The sequence below is a fragment of the Chiloscyllium plagiosum genome, unplaced genomic scaffold, assembly GCF_037043375.1.
Source record: "Chiloscyllium plagiosum isolate Xiang-an unplaced genomic scaffold, Cpla_swu_hap1 HiC_scaffold_53X, whole genome shotgun sequence".
NCBI lineage: Eukaryota > Metazoa > Chordata > Chondrichthyes > Orectolobiformes > Hemiscylliidae > Chiloscyllium > Chiloscyllium plagiosum.
In genome coordinates, this window is record NW_028270191.1 from 15439559 (window position 1) to 15462761 (window position 23203).

General features: G+C 40.5%; 1 protein-coding gene across 6 annotated transcripts in view; it reads left to right on the plus strand.

Moving 5' to 3' along the window:
• LOC122543359 (cysteine/serine-rich nuclear protein 2-like) overlaps positions 1 to 15868 on the plus strand; it is a 73104-nt gene extending 57236 nt beyond the window's left edge. For 5 of the 6 annotated variants that reach the window (XM_087985526.1, XM_087985527.1, XM_043681968.2 and 2 more), the window contains 3 exons: positions 5551 to 5810; positions 9453 to 9749; positions 14536 to 15868. In XM_087985526.1, the coding sequence (XP_087841652.1) occupies positions 5551 to 5810; positions 9453 to 9749; positions 14536 to 15516 (1538 nt within the window). In that variant the 3' untranslated portion in view covers positions 15517 to 15868. The remainder of the gene's footprint in view (positions 1 to 5550; positions 5811 to 9452; positions 9750 to 14535) is intronic. The other variant, XM_087985529.1, reaches the window with a different exon arrangement.
• The last annotated feature ends 7335 nt before the right edge of the window (positions 15869 to 23203 follow it).

The following is a 23203-nucleotide window of genomic DNA, read 5'->3' on the forward strand; positions in this document are numbered from 1 at the left end:
CCACGTCGGGGGGGGGGGGGGGGGGGAAGATTGCGGTCCTTGAAGAAGGAGGCCATCTGGGATGTGCGTTTTTGGAACTGGTCCTCCTGGGAGCAGATGCGGCGGAGTCGAAGGAATTGGGAGAATGGGATGGCGTTTTTACAGGGGGCAGGATGGGAGGAGGTGTAGTCCAGGTAGCTGTGGGAGTCGGTCGGTTTGTAGTAGATGTCCGTGTTGATATGGTCGCCTGAGATAGAAATAGAAAGGTCGAGGAAGGGGAGGGAGGAATCTGAGACTGTCCAGGTGAATTTGAGGTCGGGGTGGAAGGTGTTGGTGAAGTGGATGAACTGTTCAACCTCCTCGTGGGAGCACGAGGCGGCGCCGATACAGTCATCGATGTAGCGGAGGAAAAGGTGGGGGGTGGGGCCAGTGTAGTTGCGGAAGATGGATTGTTCCACATATCCTACGAAGAGGCAGGCATAGCTGGGGCCCATGCGGGTGCCCATGGCTACTCCTTTCGTTTGGAGGAAGTGGGAGGATTGGAAAGAGAAGTTGTTCAGGGTGAGGACCAGTTCAGTCAGTCGAATGTCAAATAGGCTATGTAATGGGTGTCCAGTGCTGGAGAGAATGTTTGAAGTTGCTTAGTGATTTGGGGTTTGCTCAGTAACTCTGCAAGTTGCTTCTTTTGAACTTTAATCAGAGGACGTTAATCATGAAGAATTCACAGTAACCTTTGAGGAGATTTGGAGCTCAGGTTGAGGTCCTGGATGTAGGTTTGCTCGCTGAGCTGGAAGATTCATTTCCAGATGAACAAGATTTCCTGGAAGCATGGCATTCCAACCGGAACTCTATCAACAAACAGAGTTAGACCCCATCTACCACCTCCTGAGAAAAAGAACAGGAAATGACACTGCCACAGAAATGACATCACCAACTCAAAGAAACCCAAACATATAAATAGAAAGCAGGAATCATCAGCAGTGCTTCGCCTGGAGGCCCACTGAAGATGTACCTAGTAGGGTGATGAAACGTCTGGAAATGAACCTTCCAGCTCAGCGAGCAAACCTACATCCATTCACAGTAACATTTCAGCACAGATGAGCAAGTGGTCAAGGCTGGGGACAGGCAGCTATAGCATTTGAATTGAAGGCTGGAGTGATAACAGTTTCTTGCAAAGAGCTGACCGGCTGCTTTTCCAAATAGCTGGAGGTGGGAAGTCATTAAGTGGGGTACAACACTTCTTCTGTAGCTGCAGCATTCACTCAAGCTCGATGAAAATGGACTTATCACCTCTAGAAGGTTGAACAACTAGCTTTAAACCCATGAGGTAATATATTTGTTTCCTGAACATGGGAACGTTGGGAGTAGTGTTCATAAATGCTGTTTGCTCATCTCAGTGAAAGACTCTTCAATTTTAACCACATTTTCCTGAGTCAGACACTTTTTTTTAAAAGAGGCAAGCTATTTTATTTTGATGTAATCCTTCCTTAGCGCTTTAGAAATGATTGGACCCTGAAGAACTAGTTGTGCTGATGCTGACTATTATTTGATTGAAAATGTTTGGCCCTCCATCAGTTGCAGCATTTTCATTATGGTGGGCTTTTAATGATCAGTAACTTGAGTTCTCATCACAGGAACATTTACATGCATTTACAAAGTCTTGAGCCAACTGGATTTCTGGCTTTGCTGAGGACCTGTAACCCGCCTTCACATTTTTGAAAAATTTAAGACTTTTGTTTATGTAGTGCTTTTCACAACATCCCATAAGTACTTTCTTATCAGTGTTGTATTTTCTTAAAGTTACATTGGTTTGTTTCTATGCCATAAATCCATTCAATTCAGTCAGTCCATGCCAGTGTTTCCTTCACTGAGCCTCCTCCCATCTTTTCAAATCTAAATCTATCGTTATAAACCTCTATCCTATTTGTCTATCTGCCCTTTAAATTCATCTAAACTAATCACTTCAACCATTCCCTGTGGTATTGACTTCTACATTCTCACCACTCTTTGGTGAACAAGTTTCTTCTGAATTCCTTGTTGGATTACTTGGTGACCATTTTACATTGATGGCCTCAGTTATTCTTTTCCCGACAGAAGAAACATTTTCTGTATCCATATTATCAAAACCTTTCCGAATATTAAACATCTCCATTGGATCACTCCTCAGCATTTTTGTCCAAGGGAAAAGAGACCCGGGCTTTAAGTCCTTTCCTGATATGTAAACTCTCACATTTCCAAGATTGCCTTTGTAAATTTCTGCACCTTCTCAGCACCTCTGGATCCTTATTATAGTACAGTGACTGGAACTGCACACAGTATTCTTAAGTGTGGTCTGACCAGTGTCCCATACAGATTCAGCATGACAACCTTACTTTTTAACTCTATTGCTCGAGCAGTAAAACTAATTGCTTGGCTTGCTCTCTTTATAGTCTTGCTAACATGTGCTGCAACGTTTGATGATGGATGTATTTGTACTCCAAGAGCCCGTTGTTTTTTGACTCTGTTCCTTGAAATTGGCATCGCAAGTAGACAGGGTGATTAAGAAGGCATTTGGTACACTTGCTCAGACCACTGAGTGTAGGAATTGGGACGCCATGTTGCGGTTGTACAGGGTTTTGATGGGGCCACTTTTGGAGTGATGTGTACAGTTCTGGTCACCCTGTTATAGGAAGGATATTATTAAATTGGAGAGGGTGCAGAAATAATTTACAAGGATGTTGCGGAGACTGGATGTTTTGACTTGTACGGAGAGGCTGTATAGGTTTGGCCTTTTTTGATTGGAGTGTACGAGGTTGAGGGGTGACGCTATTAGAGGTTTATAAAATCATAAGGGGTATAAATAAGGTGAATAGCCAAGATCTTTTTCCCAGGGTAGGGTAGTTCAAAACGACAGGGCATATTTTTTAAGGTGAGAGGGGAAAGATTTAAAAGGGTCTTGAGGGAAAACATTTTCCTCACAGAAGTAGATCATATATGGAAGGAACAGCCAGAGGAAGTGGTGGATGCAAGAACAGTTCCAAGATTTAAAAGACATTTGCATGCACACATGAATAGGAAAGATTTAGAGGTGTATGGGACTAGTTTAGTTTGAGAAACCTGGTCAGTATGGACGAGTTGGAACAAAGGTTCTATTTCCATGCTGTATGACTCTTTAGATTTATACCTTCCAAGTAAAAACAAATCTGTCTGTTCTTCCTACCAAAATGCAATACCTCCTATTTGTTTGTGCAGAAACTTCATTTATTAATTATTTACCTGTTCTTCAAATTTATTAATTTGCTCCTGTAAATTGTTGCCATCGCCCTCAATGGGAAAACAAGATTTTGCCTTGTTGAAATCAATGTTGACTATTGATTACTTCTACTTCTATATCTGTCTTCCTCCAGTCCCCTACAGCCCCTTTCTATTGCTGTTACCTCCCCCATTGCCCACACCCCCTCCCCATTCTCTGGCATCTCCTCCTGTCCCTACATCCCTCCCTATCCCTGTCACCTCGGCAAAGAGACTCATGCCCCCAGTCCCATGGCAGAGCACTTAACAAGAAGGACTGTAAAATTGAACACTTTTTTTTCTTTATTCTTCTGCCTTTATGTTATGTTTTGGTTTATTTGTGTTTTAAGATGTTGTTGGAGAATGGCAACACTACAATGCTTTTCACTGTATTTTATAACAAAATACATGTGTCAATAAATAAATCAAATCAAAGATGTCCTTGTATTCTGTCCTTTTAGTCAGGATTCCATCATTTTTCCTAACATTTATGTTAAATTGACTGGTCTGTAATTCTCTGGGCATGTCTGTTCCTCTTAAATATAGAAATTAAGTTAGTTATTTCTCAGTTCTCTGGCACAACACATTTTTTGAATCCATTCTGAAATATGAGTGGTAATGCTTCTACTGTCTCTGCCCTAGATTCTTTCAAAATACATGGATGAAATCCACCTGAACCAGGGTTTTTATCCTGAGTTTGTTTATTCAATACACCCCACTTTTTATTTTGCATGTAATTATCTCATCACTAATATCATCATTTAATATCGATTCTACCTGTTACCATTCCTTGGTAAATAATGAGGCAAAATAATTATTTAATATCACTCTATCATTACCTGTATATCCTGTCTGTCCTTAATGGTTCCACTCCTATTACAGCCGCCTTTTTTTTTAATTGATGTGCCTGTAAAATAGTGTGTTTTGAAGATTCCTTGATAATGTAATTTTGTAGTTCCTCTTTGCCTTGCCAATTTTTTTTAACCTTCACTCCTAATTTCTTTTGTTTCTACCATGCTCCTCCTCTGTTTTCTATGTACTTGATGTAGGTCTTATTTTCTAATTCTCAAATGCTCCCTCAGGTTTTTACCATCTATGGAGTTCCATAATATTTAGCTTCTTTCCATTCAGCAGAACATATTTTCCTGCATTCTGCCAAGCTCTGTTTTAAGTGTTTTCCATAGTTGTTCTATATGGCTTTCCCAATATAGTTCCCCATTTTATTTCTCCCCTAACTCCGATACAAAAGAAGACACCGAGCCTGCAAAGGGACTGACCGAGGGAAATGCAAGGTTGTTCACTTTGGCAAACAGAATATTCTTTAAATTGAGAGAGGCTGTGGTACAAAGGAATCTGGGTGTCCTCCTACATGAATCACAAAACGTCAGCATGCGGTTACAGCGAGTAATTAGGAATGCTGGCCTTCATTGCAAGGGAAATTGAGTTTGAAAGCAATGAAGTTTTGTTACAACTGCACATAGCTTTAGTGAGACTGCACCTAGAGTCATGTGCGCAGTTTTGGCCTCCTTACTTGAGTGGCATACTTGCTTTGGAGGCAGTTCAGAGAAGGTTTACTAGGCTGATTCTATTAAGAAAAGTTTGGGCATATATCCATTGGAGTTTAGAAGAATGAGAGGTGACCTTATTAAAACATGACCTGAGTTGGCTTGACATGGGGGAACGATGTTTCCTCTTGTAGAATCTATAACTAGGAGGCACAGTTTAAGTACAAGGCATCTGCCATTTAAGACAGAGATTAGGAAGAATTTATTCTATGAAAATCCAGTCTTTGAAATTCTCTTTCCCAAGAGCCGTGGAGGCTGGGGTAACTGAATGTAATCAAGGCTGATTTTAACCGTTGCTTGATGGACAGAGAGCTCAGGCTCATGGAGGATTGGTGGAAAAGTGAAGTTTGATGACAATCTGATCTGGCTGTGACCCTGTCAAGGGGCACAACAGTCTCAATGGGCCGATTAGCTGCCTCCTGGTCCATTTTGTTGTCCTATTTCTCAGTTCCTCAAAATTGTCTTTTCTCTAATCTATTAACTTGACTCCTGTCCTTCTCTATCATCATTTTAAAGTCTAAAACTGTTACTAAGTACTGTTGTCAGAAAACCCAGCAGTCAATTTGCAGCAAGCTTCCACAAGGGAGTTTAAAAATGGATGTATTAGACTACAACGAGTGCTCTGTACACCAGTACTTAACAACAGTCTTGGTGCATTCCCTTCTTCTAATGCTCCTGCTTGATCTGATTTCAGTGCAGTGTTCAGTCATTGACTACTTTTGAATTTCCTTTTCAGCAACTTCAATCTTGAAGAAGCAGAAGCGGCTGAGAGTAAAGAATGTTCGTTTTGACCAGGTCACTGTCTACTACTTCACACGCCGCCAAGGGTTCACCAGTGTGCCGAGCCAGGGAGGCAGTTCCCTGGGCATGGCCAGGCGCCACAACTGCATCCGCAGGTACACGCTGTGTGAGTTTGCGCAGGAGCAGGAACACCTTCACCGGGAAATGCTCCGTGACCATCTGAAGGAGGAGAAGCTCAACGTGCGAAAAATGAAGGTAAAAGGTTTACCTGTTTGAGGCTGGTGGTTTGGTTGTGATTCCTTCTGAATAACTTACCCTTTGTGACTTGAATGAAGCTCTCAAGTACAACTGGAGTAACTGTGCTGTCAGAACCCAGAGGGTTCTTTTAACCAGACAGTCAGCAAGCAGTGTCCAGAAGCTGAGTGACTCCAGGCTGCAAGAAGCCTTTGTGTTTAATTATTTAATGTTCAAAGGTTATATTATTGGATAGTAATCCAGAAGCCTGGACTCAAGCTGTAGAGACAGGTGTTCAAATCCCACCACAGTATTTGGGTTTAAAAGGTATTGGTGAACATGAAACAAACCAGATTGTTGTAATAGCCTAAATGATTCATGAAACTCCTTTTTGGGGAAGAAAATATTTTGTCCAAACCTGGTCTGGCCTTTACGTGACTTCAGAACCACTTGGGTTGACTCTTAACTGCTCCTTTAAAATGGCTCGGCAAGGAATTTCAATGTACAAATCTGGAAGATGGCTTGTCACCACAGTCTTGAGGATGGGTGATAAACGCTGGTCTTGACGATGAAGTCCACATCCCAAGAATAAATTTTAAAGACATTGTTTTCAAGTTGAATGCAAATGCCCTTAAGTTCTATCATCCCAGTCTACTTTTATGGAACAAGGTCAACTTAATTAAGGGTCACAGCCCAAGTCAACACTGGGCTAAAGAACTAGCCTTCTAATGCAGAATGCCATTGGGACATTGTACTGGAAGGTTGATTTTTCGATATCTCACAAGTGACTTAGCTGACACAGGATGAATTTAAATTATTAGTATCTTTGTGGGAGTAAATTAATTGTGAAGCTATAGATTGCATTTTGGAGGGCTGTGGTTAGTTGAAGTAGAGCTGAAAATGTGTTGCTGGAAAAGCGCAGCAGGTCAGGCAGCATCCAAGGAGCAGGAGAATCGACGTTTCGGGCATGAGCCCTTCTTCAGGAATTTTGCTCGAAACGTCGATTCTCCTGCTCCTTGGATGCTGCCTGACCTGCTGCGCTTTTCCAGCAACACATTTTCAGCTCTGATCTCCAGCATCTGCAGTCCTCACTTTCTCCTCAACTAATTGTGAATGGTGCCAAGTGGATAAGGGGACTGATATGGGGACAGGGCGGATAAACAATGTTAAGGCTACTTGCTTCATTGGAAGGTTGCAATTCTATGTCATTCTCATGATTGAAGTGTCTCAACAAAATTACTTGTTACAGTTTAGTGTCCTCAGTGCTTCAATCTGCAGGTCTTTTACAGGAGGTAACTTCACTGAGATTCATCTCTGGGTGAATTACTACAAGCTCTCAAAAATACTTCCTCCAACACATCTGACTCCCAGATCTGCCATGGGATTTTGGCCTTTTTCTCTTGGGCTGCTTGACCTAAACACAGTTTCGCTGTGAGGGAAATGAGTGATCTTGCTTTCAATCTCAAAGTGAGCGAGGTGTAATTGCATGATGCTGGAGTTCATGCAGGTGTTCACGTGTCTGACTTCACCAGCAAAATTTGAATTCCTTTTAGGACACTGAGTACTGTTTTGATGCATTTATGTAATGAGGCTGCATGTTGAAACAGAGTCCAGCATCAAACAGGAAATGTTTGGATATTTTTCAGGGAGGACTTGGCAAGTTTACTGCGTATTTTGCCTCACCTTTTCATAATTGTTTGTAGACTTGATTGTTCTTTTGATGGTAGTGTTATGTGTACAGAACATAATGTTACACTTACAGCAGATAGAACATAGTGATGATCTCTCAGACCATTTTGTGTAATAAATGGAGGAGCTGAGCTCATTAGTGTATTGTCGTATTGTAATACATCAATCTCACTTTCTGATGTTCTTTCCGATTTCAACACTTTGGGTCTCACTTTAAAATGATTATTACAATTTGAAGTCCTTCTACAAGAAAGCATAGCTGAGAATTTGTCTGATAGGGTATTCTCCACCAAGAGCAGCACGGTGGCACAGTGCCAGAAACCCGGGTTCAATTCCTGCCTCCGGCAACTGTCTGTGTGGAGTTTGCATTCTCCCCGTGTCTGCGTGGGTTTCTTCCGGGTGCTCCGGTTTCCTCCCACAGTCCAAAGATGTGCAGGTTAGGTGAATTGGCCATGCTAAGTTGCCCGTAGTGTTAGATGAAGGGGTAAATGTAGGGGAATGGGTGGGTTGCTCTTTGGAGGGTCGGTGTGGACTTGTTGGGCCGAAGGACATGTTTCCACACTGTAAGTAATCTAATTTAAAGAGTCTAAAATCTTAACCTCATCCTCATTCCAGATTACCAAATCTTGGTTCCCACATGCTATATCACCAAATCATGTGTTTGACACGAGCTTTATCCATTTTCCTCCATTGCCTCAGGAGAAATCCCCTTCTCTTTCTTCTTCAAAATAAGAGATCTTTTATGTCCAACTCTAAATGCCAATGGGGGGGGCAGTGGAAATAGGATAACAGGATCAGTTTTGAACTGGGGAAGGAGATGGGATGGTGAAATGGAGCATGTGTGTTAACAGTCTGGGATCCACAGTGCCTCTGTGTGCTAGGGATGGTAGGAGATCGTTTTGAGGCTAACATCAATTCTAGCATCAATTATTATGTGCCACTTAATGTAATAAATTCAACCCTCACTCCTTTGATAAGTCACAAAACATGTGTCTGGAGAGGTGGTCTTGGACTGCACATTCTAAATTTTCCATTAGCGCCCTGACTCGAAGACAGATCCTCTCGGCTATTAACACACAAAACAAAAATTAGTGGAGAAACTCAGCAGTTCTAGTAGTAAGTGTGGAGGGAAAGCAGAATTAGTGTTTCGAGTCCAGTCACCCCAAATTATTTGTTTTCTCTCCACAGATGCTGCCAGAGTTTCTCCAGCAATTTCTGTTTTTGTATTTCAGATTTCCAGCATCACAATTCTTTGTTTTATTCCTCTGCAATTGTTTTATCTATTTTTTTTTTAAAAAGCAAAAGTAGCTTTCGTTTGATTTATAGATTCCATTCCATTGGGAGAAAGCAGTTTTAAGGTGCAAAAAAAAATCAATTAATTCCAAATGGTAAACAGCAAATAGTTTTTGATAAAATTAAGTACGATGGAAAGAATGGATTGTAATACTGATGTTTGCTTGTAGACTGTAGAATACTGTGGCAGGTTGTATTAAAACCAGTATTTTCCAGGGATCTTTTCTTGCAGACTCCCTTGGAAACTAAATGCACTGTTAATGTTTGTAACTTGCCCTTGAGTCTATCATGCACCATGTATTATAACTGAGCATATCCTTGGGATTAGAGGTGACATTGATCAATCTCCTCTCTTACCGGCACATTAATTGTTGGACCCCTGGGCTGTAAGCTGCAGACTGATGATGATGCTTTTATTGGAGATGACTCAGACGCTACCCGTTTCTTTTCTGTTTTTATCAGAGATGAGGCTTATTCCAAAATTGTCTAAGTTTTCCTCTAGAAAGTTGCATAATGCAGTTATTGTGATGAGCTTTCACATCTGAGGACAACATAGCTTGTAGTATGAACGCATTTGGCAGTGAAATCTGATGGAAACATTGCACCAGAACATATAATATTGGTCTTGTTCTTTGTCCCACAGATACCTGACCATAAATTATTCTAAATATTTCTCAACAGTTGACAAAGAACGGTACAGTTGAGTCGGAGGAAGCCAATGTACTCACCATTGATGACGTTTCTGACGATGACATTGATGTGGACAGTATTGAGGTAGATGACTATTTCTTTTTACAACCACTACCCACAAAAAGGCGAAGAGCTTTATTACGTGCATCAGGCGTCAACAGGATTGATACCGAGGAAAAGCATGAGCTGCGAGCCATTCGCTCGTCCAGGGAGGAATGCGGGTGCGACTGTAGGTTTTACTGTGATCCTGAAGTGTGCCCCTGTAGCAAAGCGGGAATCAAATGCCAGGTAAGGTCAAAGCCTACGGCCAATAGAAGTGACTATTATACAACCTCAGGAGACTAATTCAGTGTTGTTTTTAATGTAAACTCTTGTGTGATATCAAATCACTGATACTGATTATCTGAATAATAAACTCCTAAGACTACAGCACAAATCTGAAATCCTTGCCTAGAAAAGGAACTTGGTGGCTGCAGGCTGTTTAATACCCCTGCTCACCGAAAGCTGAGCAGGAGAAAAATCCCTTTGATGGTAACATTTGAGGCATACCACTTAAATGATACTTCCATGGTGGAATTGCTCATTTGTGGAATTCTCATCCCATCTTTGTTCATTAAAAATTTGCACTCTTCCTCTTTTGTAGAGGCTGAGAAGTTGCTGCCATGTGCTGCGCAAAATAGCTCGAACTCTATGGAAGTGCAAGTCTGGCATAATATAAAAGTGACTGCTGATTTGCTGTCAGTGGCCAATATCAGTTCTGCTGGTTCTTGCTGAGCTGCACTTGCAGGTAAATGGCTCACAATGAGTTCATGGCCATTTTCACCATGCTAGGCAAACCTAATCCTCATCACAACATACATCCCTGCACTTGTTTTCCAGCAAGATCCACTGAATAGTGACCAGGAGCCATTGCTATTCTCCTTGACCTGTGACACAGTAGCCAGACGTAGCACCACTGCTGCTTTTGTGCCTAAGGTATGCTTAATGTAGACCAGGGATATAATAAAACTTTTACTGCATTCTACACATAAGAATTTAACTGCAAGCAACAATTCTTATGTTCTCTTTTTTTAAACCCCAGCATCAAATTTAGATGATTTATTTGGTTGCAATGAAAGTAAAACGTGGACATGGACTTAACTCTAACCTTCTGACTAGTCTGAATGAGATTCCTGTACAGGTCTGAAGTAATATCCAAACAGCCCTCTGCTATATATTAAGATCATATAGCATGAAAATGGCTCTGGGCTTTGTATGTAATCACAGACTGAACACTATCCCTTTTCATTACCTGTTGTGCCCAGTGAAAATTGAGTACCTTTAGTTCTAATTTAGCTGGTGCTCTATTGGAGTATTCCTAGCTATAAACTGGGTCTCAGTAGTCCTTGCTCATACATAATCTATTATGTAAATTTACTTCATCCAAAATTCCCCTGCCCTGTGTCCAAACTTGCACTGAGACCCTGAGTTGACGCCCCTCCCCCTCAGCTCAGCTCAACTCAACTCAACTCAATTATCTAAATTTGCTACCAGTCTGGCAATAGTTTAGCTTCTAAAATTTTCATAGTTACTTTCAAGCCCCTCCGTGGCTTCTTCCCCCTCCTCTCTCTTTAACCATCACCAGCCATGCAGCTGGAGATCTTCACACACCTTTAATCGCAACCTTGTGCACATTTTAATCAGTCTACCAGTGGCAGCTGCCCTTTAAGCTGATGGGCCTTGAGCTCCAGAATTACCACCTAAACCTCTCGTGCTCTCTTTTCTTTTCTCAGACATTCCTTAAGACCTATCTCTTTGGCTAAACCTTTGATTACTTGTCCAAATATCTCCTTATGTGACTTAGCATCAAAATGTTTGTTTGATAATCATTCAGGTGAAGCATCTTTGGGATGGTAAGTTGCAACGTAAATGCAAGTTGTTCAGGGTGTGGTCCTGATCAGGGCAGCCCCAACCGAGAACCCCCTGAGACAGCTGCAGCCCTATGGGCAAGTTGTGGTACTTCAGTCAAACTGAAAATGATCACAGGTTGTCCTGAGACTGGCCCTGGAGATGATGTTGGCTGCACTCGCAACGCTTTCAGTTTGGTTAGGGAAAAGTGATTTCAGAACACAACAGGCTTGCAGTTTTTAATAGATGATTTATTTTCTAGATTTCAGATTAATTAGCTGTATGAGTTAGAGGTAATGTTGTTTCATTAGTACATTGGGTTACAATTTGCAAACCATCAAACAGACTTTAAATGATTATTCCTGTAGCTGGTTTTAATAATTAATATGTACTCATGAGTTTCCTGAATATTGCTGCTTGTGGCTGATTTTATCAAATAAATTCTAAACGGGTATGGAAAGTCTCTGAAATCTTCAGTTCACTACTCTTTTTCCAAGCTATTTTGTAGGCAGGTCCTTAGACGTGACACAAACTCCCATCACCCTCTGGAGAGGCAGTGGTGTACTGGTAATGTTACTGAATTAGCAGCCCAGAACCCCAGGCTAATGTTGTGGGGTATGTGGGTTCAAATCCCACTGCAGCAGATGGTGAAATTCAAATTCAATAAAAATCTATTTATAAACCCATAAGTCATCTGGTTCACTAATGCCCTTTGGGGAAGGAAACCTGCCATCCTTGTCCAATCTGGCCTACACATGAATCATGCACAGTAATGTGGTTGATTCTTGGTTGTCCTCTGGGTAATTAGGCATGGGCAGTCAATGTTGACCTAGCCAGCGATGCCCACAAACAATTTAAAAAAAAATCTCAATACTTTCATTCCCTCCTTATTTTGAACATAGGCCACTTGACCCTTGTATTAAATGCTCTCAAAAGTGTGTCCCTTTTGACTGGGACTGTTCGGTTAACCCCCAGTAAAACTTTGCAATGAGATTTTGAAGCACAGTTAAACAGACTTTCCATCAGTTAAAGATCAACACTGAGCCAAGAGGCTGCCAGGAAACCACTGGCTGTTTCTCATCCTGGCAGGGAGTTGCTGGATGGCCTCCAGCTGAAATAAATCCATGGGTGCTTAAAGTTGGTCCTGCTGTTTCAGCTGCAACATTGATTTTAATGTTCAGATGGTTTCCCAACCATTATAGAATTTGAGTAATGTACAGGTGTCTTGCTCCATGGGTAAGGATTCTGGTTTTCAGGAGACTATACTGGATCAAACGTCTATTCTCAACCCATTAGGACCTCTCCACATCTGGTTGCCAGGAATGGTGGTGAATAGAGTGAGGCGTTGTTCCGTGTTTATGGTTAAACAGATGTAAGACTGAACATGAGATGCCAGCTGCAAGTGATTTTGCAGCTTCTGATAATGTTTCCATTTAACTAGATAAATGTCTTCAACTGTAAATTGCTCAATGTCCATGAGAAAAGAAAGATTTGCATTTATATAGCACCTTTCATGATCTCAAGCTATCCCAAGGTACATTACAGTCAATTAAGTACTTCTGAAATATAGTCTCTGTTGTATTATTGGGATGTGCGGCAGCCAATTTGTGCACAGCAAGCTCCCACAATGTTTTTTTTTTGTGTTGCTTACTTGAAAGGTAAATATTGGCCAGTTGACCAGGATTATTCCCCTGCTCACAAAATACAACAAGGACAACATTTGTTTAGCGTCAGTGACTTACTAAAATGTCCCAAGATACTTCATTGGAGCATTATAAAACAAAACACCAATTCACAGAATTAGATCAGATAAGCAAAAGCTTGGTCAAAGAGGTAGTTTTTTGGGACTGTAGGAAGGGTATTCCAAAGCTTACGGCTGAGGCAACGGAAGGTGCCAATGAGGGAACAATTAAAATTGGGGATGCTCAAGAGGGCAGAATTGGAGGAGCTCAGATATGTGGAGCTGGAGGAAGTTACAGAGCTAGGTAGGGGATGAGGCCATGAAGGAATCAAAAGCAAGGATAGAATTTTAACACCAAGATGTTGCATGATTGCCCCTGTGGTCTCTGGCTTCCAATGTGGAAATTGATTTGCTATGAATGAGCAGCAGAGTTTTGGATGACTTCAGGTTTGCAAAGGGTAGAGTACAGGAGAACACTGGAACTGTCAAGACTAGAAATAATGAAGGCATAAAAGAGGGTTTCAACAGCAGGTGAGTTGAGACAGGGCAAAGATGGACAATGCAATGGAGGTGGGAGTGGGCAGTGTTAGTGATGGCATAAATAAGAAGGCAGAAGCTCAACTCTGGGTTAAATGTGACTTAACCTTGGGTTGCTGCCAGGGAAAAGGATACCACCTTTGGTCTCTGGTCTAATCTTTCATCCGAAAGATGGCACCTCTGACCATGCAGCGCACTCTTGCTTGAGTGTCGGCATCATTTTTCTTAAGTCTCTGGAGTGAGAATTGAACCTACAATCTCTTGACTCAAAGGTGAGAGTGCCACCAGTGAACCATGGCTGACTCAATGAATAACAGTTTGTTGTGGCAGACTATGGAGTTGGTCCTACACACTGAGACAGGTTGCCTTGTAGGGTGATGGTATACCAATGTTATAGCAAGTCACTATACAAAAAACAGAACTGTGGATGCTGGAAATCCAAAACAAAATCAGAAATTGCTGGAGAAGCTCAGCCCATCTGGCAGCATCTGAAAATAAATCAGAGTTAATGTTTCAGGTCCAGTGACTGTGTTTTTCAGAATTGGCTGAAGAGTCACTCGACCTGAAATGTTAACTCTGCTTTCTCTCCATAGATGCTACCAAACCTGCTGAGCTTCTCCAGCAATTTCTGATTTTGTTTCTAACATATCGCTATATTGCCCTTTAGACTTTTTAATGTATTCATTAATGACCTGTTAGCATTACTGGCAAGGCCAATGTTTATTGCCCTTCAGCAGGTCACAACTGAATGGCTTGTGAGGCTGTTAGAGGACAGTTAAAATTCAATAAGACCAACATTTTATTTTAGAATTTTAATTAATTAATCAAATTTAAATTCCCTCAACTTCCATAGCTGGATTTGAACCTGTGTCTCTGGTGCATTAGTGCTGACCTCCCAATTATTGGTCTGGTAATATTACCTCAGTGTAACTATCCTCACTTTATTAATATCAATCTCTTCTCCTTAAGGTGGACAGGATGTCTTTTCCCTGTGGGTGCTCCAAAGATGGATGCGCTAATGCGGCTGGCCGGATTGAATTTAACCCCATCCGCGTACGGACTCATTACTTGCACACTATCATGAAGCTGGAACTGGAGAACAAACAGCAGGACCATCATCAGCAGCCATTGCCTGCCATTTCCCATTGCTCCAATGATAGACATACAGAAGTACAAGACTATCAGGAATTTACTGCAGAAAATTATGATTTGGAGAATGAAACTGCGGTCATGCACTTACAGTCTGCTGAGGAGATGGACAGGAAAAAGGAAGAGGAGGATGATTTAACCAGTTCTAGTGTAACCATGGATACCAGTGTAGACAGCCTTGAAGTTTGTATATTAGGAGATCCTGTGGCTGGACCTGATGAAGCCTGTGAAGGGCTAGCAACGCCTGTTGTGATTCAAGCGGAAGTGACTCCTGTTTCTCCTGTGTTGTGTTTTGCTGCTAGCACTGTTCAAGATAACTCAACACCTGAGGAACAGACATATTTAACCAACCCCACAGTGTTATATTATCAAATCGACCAGAGCTGTTCTGTAGGTGTGAACTGCAGTGATAGGGAGGCGAATTATGTGGATGCAGGATTAGAATCCAATTGCAGTAAGGAAAACGCTGTAGAAAATTTAATTGCTGCTACCAATTGCTCATTGTCATCATACGTGTCTGTCACAGAGCACTTTTCTGAAAACACAGGAACCTCTAAATACAGTGATGTACAATTTCTCTCAATGGAAGATGGTAATTCCTCAGTAAATGTTGGTTCTAATGTATACACTGAAAGTACTAAACAGGAGTTCCAGCTGCATTCAAAGCTTCAAAATGGCATCCCCAGGGCCCCTGATGGTGACCTTTGTACGCCTGAGCCGACTGTGGAGAATGTGTGTTCCCAGTCTGAAGGTCAGAGGTCCCCAGAGGAAGCCCCTGCAGCAAACTCCGTAACGATGTAATGCATTTTTGCAGCTAGTTTGCACAATTTCCTCTGGCTTTTTGCTGATTTAAATGTCTATTTATTTAGGATGTTTTTGTAGTAAAACAAAAAAAAATTAAAAAAAAATCTTGTAGCTGGAGACTGAAATTAGGGCTTTAAATTTGGCAAAGCATGTTCAGATCAGAAAAAAACCCCACATCTTTCTGGTGATGAACCTAACTGACACAGGAGATGGAAGTAGGAAATAATTTTAGGATACAGCAGTTTGACTCTGTCACAAAAACTAGAAATTAATGTTAAAATGTTAACTTTTTTTAAATGTTTAATTTTTTTACGCTATGACTACCCCTTTGTCGCAGAAACATATGCACAATAGAGCAATGGTTAACGTCTGTGGAGAGAATGCTACAGACTCCATTTTGTGTTAGTATTTCAAATCCATTAACTCTGACTCCATCAGTACAATCTCTAGTATTCCTATGGTAGTGCATACTGTGTAGGCTGTGGCCTCAAACAGAGCCTGCATTGTTCTAGACTCGAAGCCAGATTGAGTAATTTGAGTAGATGTTTCCCCAAAGGGGATGTGTACTCTTGGACAGAAATCTTGCAAGGCAAAACTGGCAGCTCTAAATATGGGGCCAATTTGAGGTGTCCAAAGTAACTGGTGCTGTGCAGAGCTGTAGTAACAGTGAAGTATTTGCTTCTCTTAATGGATCTTAGGTCTTGTTGTTCCCACGTTGAATACATCACCAACTATTGCAGGCTTTGTAGAAGTTGCTTCTTGAACTAAATACCTTATTCTTGGTATAATTCCTATTGGTTACTTGCTTCCACATTGTATGCAGCTTAAAGGGGCATTGGCTTTATTAAAAATGTTTTGGCAATATTTGTTTTTGGAAGGGTGGGAAGACCCACTGATATCAAATTTTAAACAGTGTTGTGTTTTGACATTGTCATGGTGTTGTGTATTTGGTAATTTTCTTTTGATGGTGAATCTTTTCCTGGAGATGCCCCCACCACCGTTCAGAATGGGCTTACATTTTCAGAACTGGTAACAGATCCATAAAGGTGTTGCTCTTCTCCTCTCAGATCTACTTTTGTTAAACCTCAAACTCAAAATATGCCAACTAACTAAAGCCTATTTTCACTTTGGGTGGTGAAGGGTCATTGCAAACATTCATATCACATGCTTTATCAGATTGTTCTGCAGCTTTGTACTGGGCACAGTAATATTGATATTTGAGAATGCACAAACTATTTTGTAACATATGTTGTGAGCTTGTGTGTAATAGGTCTTGATGGGTTTCAGGTTGCGTTTTATATTTTTGCCTCGACCCATTGTGTAGGTTTAAGAATGTCGGTGGATGGGAGATTATTAGTGGGCCTGGTCTTCATCAAAACAGTACTTTTTATAAAAGAGGACTTGTCACTGTCCCTGCGTCTCAAGTCTACTGGAAAAACTTATCCTTCCTTAGTCATGTAAAAATGCCAAATCTGTTCACTAGTTTAAAACCTGAGGATGAAGTGATCATTTTTGCAGTTAAACCCCTGACATCTGTAGGTTTCCAAGCTTGAACATTAGCTCTATTGATTCAACTTTTTTGTACCACTCGCTCTTTTCCAGGGTCTCTGCTCTTAATGCAAATCAACTCTTTCCTGCACTTTCCCACCACTTTCCAAACAAGTCGTCTTTAAAAAATAATTTGAGTAACCAGAGGCAAAATAACAGCATTTCAGAAATACAATATGCAACCAGCACATAAGAAATTTTAAAGTTGTAATCTAGGACCCTACTGAAAGAACATATGTGCAATTCATACAAAGCTTTAAGGTGAACTGGGCTTCCATGCTGACTTCACAGAAGTGAAAAGTCTGAAGGCATGCTTTGGATTTAACACATGTAATTTCAGGAAGTTCCCTCCTAGGCTATTGATCCTTGAAATGAAGTGACTTAAGTTTTTCCAGTCTTTTCTTATACTTTTGTCCTCAGCCTTAATTGTGACTCATCTGTACACCACCTCCAGCTCTTGAATGTTTCTTGGTGGCCAAAATGGGACTTGAGATGTGTGGACTGGCTAGAGGCCGATTTGATTTTTTTTCACCAGCTCCTCTTGACTGTTGTCTTTGTAGTTCAGCATTCTGTTTGTGCCACTGACTGCTGCTTTGCAGTAGCTGTGTGTTGAGGAGCATCGATCTCCAAAAACCAGTTTATTTTTTTCTAAATTTATGCATTTTAATCACTTGCATTTGCATAGAATATTGCAAATTATAAACAAAAATTTAGGTTTGGAAATATGAAGTAACATTAAAACATACTGAAAGACATGAGGTCCAACAGCTTCAGATCAAATGAAGATGCTTCATCAGACTAATTTACAGAATTGACCAAAATCATGCAAGCAAAGCGACCACAACACTCTTCTGTTTAAACTCCAAACTGTTAATAGGCATTCGGCAGAATTTACCTCTCCCTAGTGTGGCATGATTATTGGCAATGAAGGTCTGAAAATACCATGAAGAAAATCTGATTCTTGACAGCAAGAATTTTTTTTCCTGATTTTTATCTCACGCCTTCAATTACAAATTCAGAATCTCACTGTTGAACAGTTGCGAGCTTATGTATTTGCATCTTATTAAAACTCTATCGCGACTTATTTGCATGCCACCTCCGATTTCATTATCCTTCACCGAGAGACTAAATAGTGTAATTTCTTCCTGATTAGCAGGTAGTTATTTTATCCCTAATTATTTCAAGACTGTTTATGGGGTGTATCTTTTCACCTACACTTGACACTGATTAGAATTACATTTCATTTGCCAATTAGCCACCCATTTACTATATATTTTTATCAAACCTACTTGTAGCTCTGCTGCATTTTCAAATCAATCCCCTCACTTGGCTGTCATCTGTGAATTCAACCAATTTGCACAGAGTTTCCGAACCGAGTTGCTGTTTTGAATTTGCGGCAGGATCTCCGCTCAGCAGAATCTCCAACCCTGACAATTTCCCTAAAAGATACCAACTGCCTTCTACCCTCCAACTGATTTGGTTATCAGTTCCTTGGCTTTATTTTATTGTGGAACTTTGCCATCAGGTGGCCGTGTCTTTTGTGTGCCTGGTTCTGATTCAGGATTGTGCTTTTACTTGCAGCTTCCTAAACTAGTTATGCTTTGGGAGGGCCCGCCAAACTGAAAATTATCACCGGTGCGAGAAATCTCTCATCTCACCAGAACTCTTAGCTGGGTCTCAAAGAAATGTAGACCCTTAAATTGAGTCCAACTTTGCCAATAAACATTAGTTTGGTAGAGATGTAAGTTGATGGGAGGAATGTGCGGGTTTGATTTAGTAATTTTTAAAGATGTTTTAAATCACTGCAAAGGAAGACGTGGTGATCTGAGACTAACAGTTTTTTTTTCAAATTCAGTCTGGGGTAGAATTTTAAAGTTGTACCATTTTAAATTTCTTTTCTGGGTTTAAAGTGGGCCAGCAGTTGCTTTAGTCTGTCTGGTGAGAAATGCATCTGTTAGGCTGACATGCTGTCTGTGAAATATATTATTTAAGTGTAGAGATCTTGTAAGTGTAATTTTTCAATTGTTTCCATCCTTGCAAAATCCTGACTCTTTCAAAGCTATTGGCTTTGTAGGTGGACATGTTGTGGTTTCTCACATCAAAATTTGTGGTTATGATTTTTAAAAATTGGATTTGAATGATTTTTGTGTGAAGATAAGTGAGTGTGCTCAGACATATATTTGCCAGAGTGACACATCTATACAGAAATCCTGATTAATGTTGCCATCATGGAATAAAATAGACATTTCTCTCGACCCCACCACCAACCTATTGCCCTAATGACAATCCAATTAGCTGCTTTATTGCAGAAATTGGAAGCAATCATGATTAAGCACATTCCTTTTTAAGCTTAAGCCATTTTAATGTTTTCGAAACAATACGTTGCTTTAAGTTTTGCCTTATTTATCTTTTAAAAAGATGAGGGGTTATTCAGTTTTTTAAAAAAAATCCTCTTCTCTCAACTCGTACTCTACTCAGACTGCTGAATAAATGGCTTCTTGGTATGAGAGCATCTTTTCCTCCTCCCTTTGGAGCATCAAACTGGTGTTTGCTCAGTATCTTTGTCCAGGGCCATAATCAGTTACATTGTGAATTTCAGGCACAAACCTGCATCCTATCATTCTGAAACACTGTTGTTAGGTGACTCAGCAGCTACACATTAGTAACTCAATGATGTGCTATCTTACAGAAGGATGTGCTCCCTGATGCCAGGACAGATCCAGATATGTGGCAGTTAAGGACTCTGTGATTCAGAAGGATTATGTTTCTATGATTAGTGCACAGCCCTCATTATGGGAATGCAATTGACTAAAATTGAATTGGTCTCTTCTCTGTCTACTTTAAGGGCCGTATACAACACTGGATCAGCTAATTTTAGTTCCATTCCCAAATGGTCTATGCATACAGTACAAACCTAGACAGAAAGGATTTCTGTTGCACTCTCGAAGGGTGCCATTTTCTGGGGATTCCAGAAGTGGATATGGGGAGAGTGTTTAGCTAATTTTGCTATCAATCATTTTTTTAAAATTCTAGATGTTTCAGCCAATCTCTACCAAAGGTGTCTGATACTTCAAAACAAATGACTTGTGTGAAGAGTCTTATATAATCCTGTTTAATTCTTGTTTTTAAAATTCCTCACTCTTAAGGAAGGACATTGAGTCCAACCCACCCCAGTGATTCATAAATCTTTTTTTGAAACACTTTGTAAAATTAGATTGATAATTGGGCAGCACATTATTTATTTAAATATGTCATATTACTAAATATCAAAACTTTTTTAAAAAAGCTTGGCATGCTCAGGGATCACTTGTTGATCACCAGCCAGATTTCTCCCCCTGCCCCCCAATAAGGATATAGTAGACATAGCTGAGTATGAAGTTCTGTTTTAAATATAGTGGGTGTAACTGTAGGATCATTACATTTTTAAAACAAAATCTGCATGTGTGAGCACATGATTGTGTTTGAAACAGGTGCTATGTTTTGTGAGGCTGGGAAAGTGGGAATTGAGTGCAGCTAAATATAGCCAATGAACCACATGGCCTTGAAAGTCAGATGACAAGTGGACTTTTGCTGTCTGGTTTACAAGTTGATCTTGGAGGAAGAGAGCAACAGATGGTTGAAAAGTAAACCAGATAGGTCAAAAGGACACGGTGGGGCATAAAGGCTTGTCTGATTCATAGGCCATAGAGATAGCTATCTGGAAAAATTGATAAATGTCACATTGGTGCAATTGTTCTAAGGCTGAAATTAAAAGTATCTTATTTGGGTGCAACCTAGGAATTTTGATACTGTATTTAAATCTAATTTGAGAGTTCTTGATCATACCTGGTACATGACGTAGATAATGGTCTATTCTCCAGGACTGGGCATTTACAAAGATCCAAGAACACACTTCCAGTGATTAATAATGTTGTTGTATTGCTCTTAAACAAATGAGGTACCAGAGAAAGGAAATTTAAATATGATTCTCTGCCAACAGATGTCACTATTGCACTTTGTAAACTGCCTTGTGACCAGATTGGTGCAAATGGGTTGGTAGCTATTTTATGTGGAATAGAATATTTCCTGCTGCTGCCCCATTAAGGAGAAAATCAATGTTATAATTATACGGCATTGACAGTCATTGTGACAAGAAAGTCTCTTTGGTTAGTCTTTCAGACTACAATGAGGGGAAAAAATGCAAGTGTTTGGTGAATGGGTAAGCGCACGTGCCTCACTGTGGGAACAATTTGGTTTCAAAGTTAATGCAGAACAGATTTTGTTTTGTTATATACTGCAGGACTTCAGGATGGTTTCCAAATTCAATCCCCTAGACATCTCCGACATTGCTAGTCACTGAATCCTGTTTTATTTTTGTGAATTGAATTTGTTGTACAATATGACTCAAAATGTGATGGCTGGTTAATGAAGACTATTTGGAAATGCTGTTTCTCAGTCGCACAACTGAACAAAGGCATTCTTTCTGGGTGATGATGGAAGACAGGAGTCTGTGGAGTGCTTTGTGTTTACCAGATGTGTGGAAAAAAATGACTTGTCACTCATATACTGAATGTTCAATGTCTCTAGGATTTTTAAATGCAGAGATTGCGCTACTCGGGCAGCAAAAATAGAAATATACTGTAAGGTAGAAAGCTAGAGAATACTGTATATCATTGTCAGATTACTTGTCCAACATCTAGGGGTTCTGCACCAGAAGCTACTATAAAACAAGTGTGTAAGTTTCTAACAGTTTTTTGCAACAATCTTCCACATTGTACCAATTGCTTATATAGAAAACAAAGATGCACCAATGTGTGAATTGTACACTGTATATTACAGAGAGGAAAAAAAAAATCAGTGTAAAAGGCTGTTGGGGCCCCAAAGAGAGGGTGAGAACTGAGTGTTTGGTTTCAGGGGGCTGGATGTGGCCTCACTGGAAATCACCTCCTTCTAAAATGTTTCTGAAATTTGTTGCTTTAAAGTACATATTAATGCCAGCTGTTATAACATGACCACAAACTACTGTTGTGTTGGAGATATAAACTGGCAACAAGTGTTTAACATGAAGGTCATATGGGCATCAGCAGACTGCTTTAAACCAAGCAGCAAGAATTGATGTGTTATTAACAAATACCAGCTGGTTCATATCTGAAATGCTTCCTTCTGACTGTTATGCCTTGTTATTGTGTTGGTTGTTAACCCTTCCTTCTGTTTCTATCTCATCCCCAACCCTATTTTTCACCCCCCCCCCCCCCGCCCCCACTCAAATGTAAAAGGATCATATTGTCCCCTCAAATCATCTCCAGGCATGAAAGCGCACAAATCTCCCTTCCATCGCAATGTGTCGCAAAGTTGTTGTTTTGACGCAAATGGCAACATTGAGTTCAGCGGCTGGCAAATACTGCAAATCATTTCTTTTAAATAAAAGCTCTCACCCTTTGAACCGCTGTTCCAAAGTTGACTTTCTTCAACATGAGTCTGGTGTCTTGTTGTGTGAAAATGTTACTCAATGAGTCCGACATTAAACTAAGCGCAAAACATGTGTAGGAAGAGTACCTAGCACATCAGTCAGCTCTCTGAGAATGGGCTCTACTCCTTCGTTAGCAACCATTGTTCTTTAGCATTGGTTAAAACTGTCTTTATCTTTCTTCCAAGTCAATATTGTGGGTTTGAGTTCCATGCTTGAGTTTGAGTCTTGAGCACATAAAAGTGCTGCTGTTTTTTTGGATGACACTTGAAAGCACAGCTCCATCTGCCCCCTCAGGTAGATGCAAAAGATCCCATGACACTAATTGTGAAGAGTAGAAGAGCTTTTCCTGGGGCCCTGGCCAAATTTATCCCTCAGTAATATTTAGCAACACCCTATCGAGACCTTATAACATTGCTCTTTGTGGGTGTTTCCTAAGTCACAATAGAGACCACACTTTAAAAATACTTGATTGTCTGTAAAGTGTTTTGGGACATCATGAAGCTGTGAAAAGTATGTTCGAGATACATAGAAGGCAGTATAGGATTGTATCATAGTTCATCAAATTTCTGTCTCATTTCAAATTTCTGGCATTTACAACATTTTGCTTGTGAACTAATTTCTTCCACTATCTAGCCAGTTATTCCCTGGATTGGTTTCCTTTGCAAAGTCCCTCTTTAGCCTAACTCA